Source organism: Pteropus vampyrus, unplaced genomic scaffold (assembly GCF_000151845.1).
Source record: "Pteropus vampyrus isolate Shadow unplaced genomic scaffold, Pvam_2.0 Scaffold40, whole genome shotgun sequence".
NCBI classification, from domain to species: Eukaryota; Metazoa; Chordata; class Mammalia; order Chiroptera; family Pteropodidae; genus Pteropus; species Pteropus vampyrus.
This window is the reverse complement of record NW_011888821.1, coordinates 4,196,584-4,198,515: the sequence shown is the minus strand read 5'-3', so window position 1 is coordinate 4,198,515 and position 1,932 is coordinate 4,196,584. Positions and strand designations below refer to the sequence as shown.

Below are 1,932 nucleotides of genomic sequence, written 5' to 3'. Positions count from 1 at the left end.
TGTGTGCTACACCCCTGGTGGACACGGGCAGGAAAGTTGTGGGAGGTCTCAGCACTGACCAGAAGGAAGGGAGGGGCGCTTGACTGCTTTACTGGATGTGGTGACAAACTGGCCCCACACAGCCAGCCCACAGGGAGAAGGAACTTGGTGGGGAGTTCACTTTAAAAACAAGCTTGTGTCTTTGCAGCAGCATCCAAGAGGAAGAGTGACAAACTCCGAGCTCCCAGGATGACTCTGCGAGCTCCGAGGTCACACCCTCGCAGCTGGTCAGGAGCTGGCGTGTCCTGCAGAGAAGTACGAGTGGCGGGCACCGTGGGGGTGCCTTCCGTGGCGTTTTCTTCCCACCACGGCCCCAAATGGTTCTTTCTTAGACAGAGATGGCAACAACTCTGGTGATGCTGGACACCTGTTGTGTTCGGTTTCAGTCCAGAGAGATGAGGAATTGGGTCTTAAGCCAGGAGCTGACTGCATGGTCCCCTTTCAGGAAAGATCTTCCAGGTAATGCCAGGCCCCCTGCCGCCTCGCAGAGAAACTTTTGGCCCTCCCCACTCTGTGCGTACCTGAGAATACATGCATCTCCCTCACTTTGTTTAAAAAATACTCTATACTTTCCTGGGAGGTGCTTTATCATCCCACAGGCTTGCAGAGTTAATGAGTAATAGAGAAATAAGAATCAGTTAAGAAAACGGAGAAAGCCTGACTGAGAACTCTAAATCAAAACATGGGAAGTTCAAGGGAAAACGAAAATGAAATCTTAACAGTAATATTACACTTTTCACATGACATCAAACCTCAGCGTTGAGGATTTTTTTTTTTGGATTGCTTCCTTTCTTTTTTTTCTTTTAAATAGAAGCTTTTAAAATAAATGCTTTACAGCTGCTGCCAAAAGTGGAAATAAATACCCAAAGGAGATATTTATCGAAGTTCGCTTTTCTATAAGTTTCTACCTAAAGTGACCCTGTCTCTCCTTCCGGGCACACTGAGGATGCTGGGCCTGGGGAGGCTGGCTGATGAAAGCAGTGGTGCCAGTGGGCCCTGCCTCCCTGGGGCTGCTGGGCTCAGAGACCGGAAGCCCAAGCTCCCCCACCCCGAGGTGGCCATCTCGGTTATCCGGGTTCGCTGGGGAGCCTGCGCCAGGCCCAGCTTGCTCTCGGAGAAGTATGAAGCGGAAGAGGAATTCAGCAGAGCCAAGGAGCACAAGGATGGGTGGAGGAGATGGTCACTGGGAGCCGTGGAGAACCGCGATGCCCCCGATGTGTCTTTTGAGTGGCACTGGGCCGCGTGCACAAAGGGAGGCCGCTCGGCGCTGACTCAGTGCTCGGCGGGGCCCGCTGGCTCCGAATGGACAGCCTCCTCGTCCAGGGTTCCCGTGCCCTCTGTGGCTGGTGTGGGTGGCGGGGGGATGCCGGCGAGGGTGTGGAGGCTGTGAGGGTCAACGGGCGGGACGAGGGTCAGTGACTCCACGCTCAGCGTGTCGGCGGTGTCCTCGCAGAGCAGGGAGATGGTGGGCTGCTGCGCAGGGATGAGGCTGGGGGACAGGCTGACCGGCTCCGCATCCGCGCTCTTTGCCAGGCTCTTGCCGGGCCTGGCACCTGCTTCCGTTTCACTGACGATCACCAACTGGTCGGGGAGGTTAGGCTGAGGCTGTTCCATAGTCATGGGGTCATCTGGGAGGAAGGGAAAAACAAAGGGACACTTAGCTCCGAGACACTGTTCCCGCGTGCACCCTCTGCTCTGTCCCGAACAAAGGCCCAGGGAGGTCGGGTGGGAGACAGAAGTTTTGAGGGAACAGCTTGTTCTACTTCCTCCTGCTGGGGACACAGAAGCTGATAAATCCAGTCTGACCTAGGCTTGGGAGAAACCCTGTCAGCGCCCAGGGTCACCCTCACTTGTGACACAAGAGAAAAATGAGGGGCTTGTGCAAAATCAACG

General features: G+C 55.1%; 1 protein-coding gene across 10 annotated transcripts in view; it reads right to left on the bottom strand.

Annotated features, from left to right (window-relative positions):
- Window positions 1–805: 805 nt before the first annotated feature.
- Window positions 806–1,932, bottom strand: part of CLEC16A (C-type lectin domain containing 16A) — a 205,279-nt gene continuing 204,152 nt past the window's right edge. For 9 of the 10 annotated variants that reach the window (XM_023529618.1, XM_023529616.1, XM_023529617.1 and 6 more), the window contains one exon: window positions 806–1,667. In XM_023529618.1, the coding sequence (XP_023385386.1) occupies window positions 1,312–1,667 (356 nt within the window). In that variant the 3' untranslated portion in view covers window positions 806–1,311. The remainder of the gene's footprint in view (window positions 1,668–1,932) is intronic. The other variant, XM_011358364.2, reaches the window with a different exon arrangement.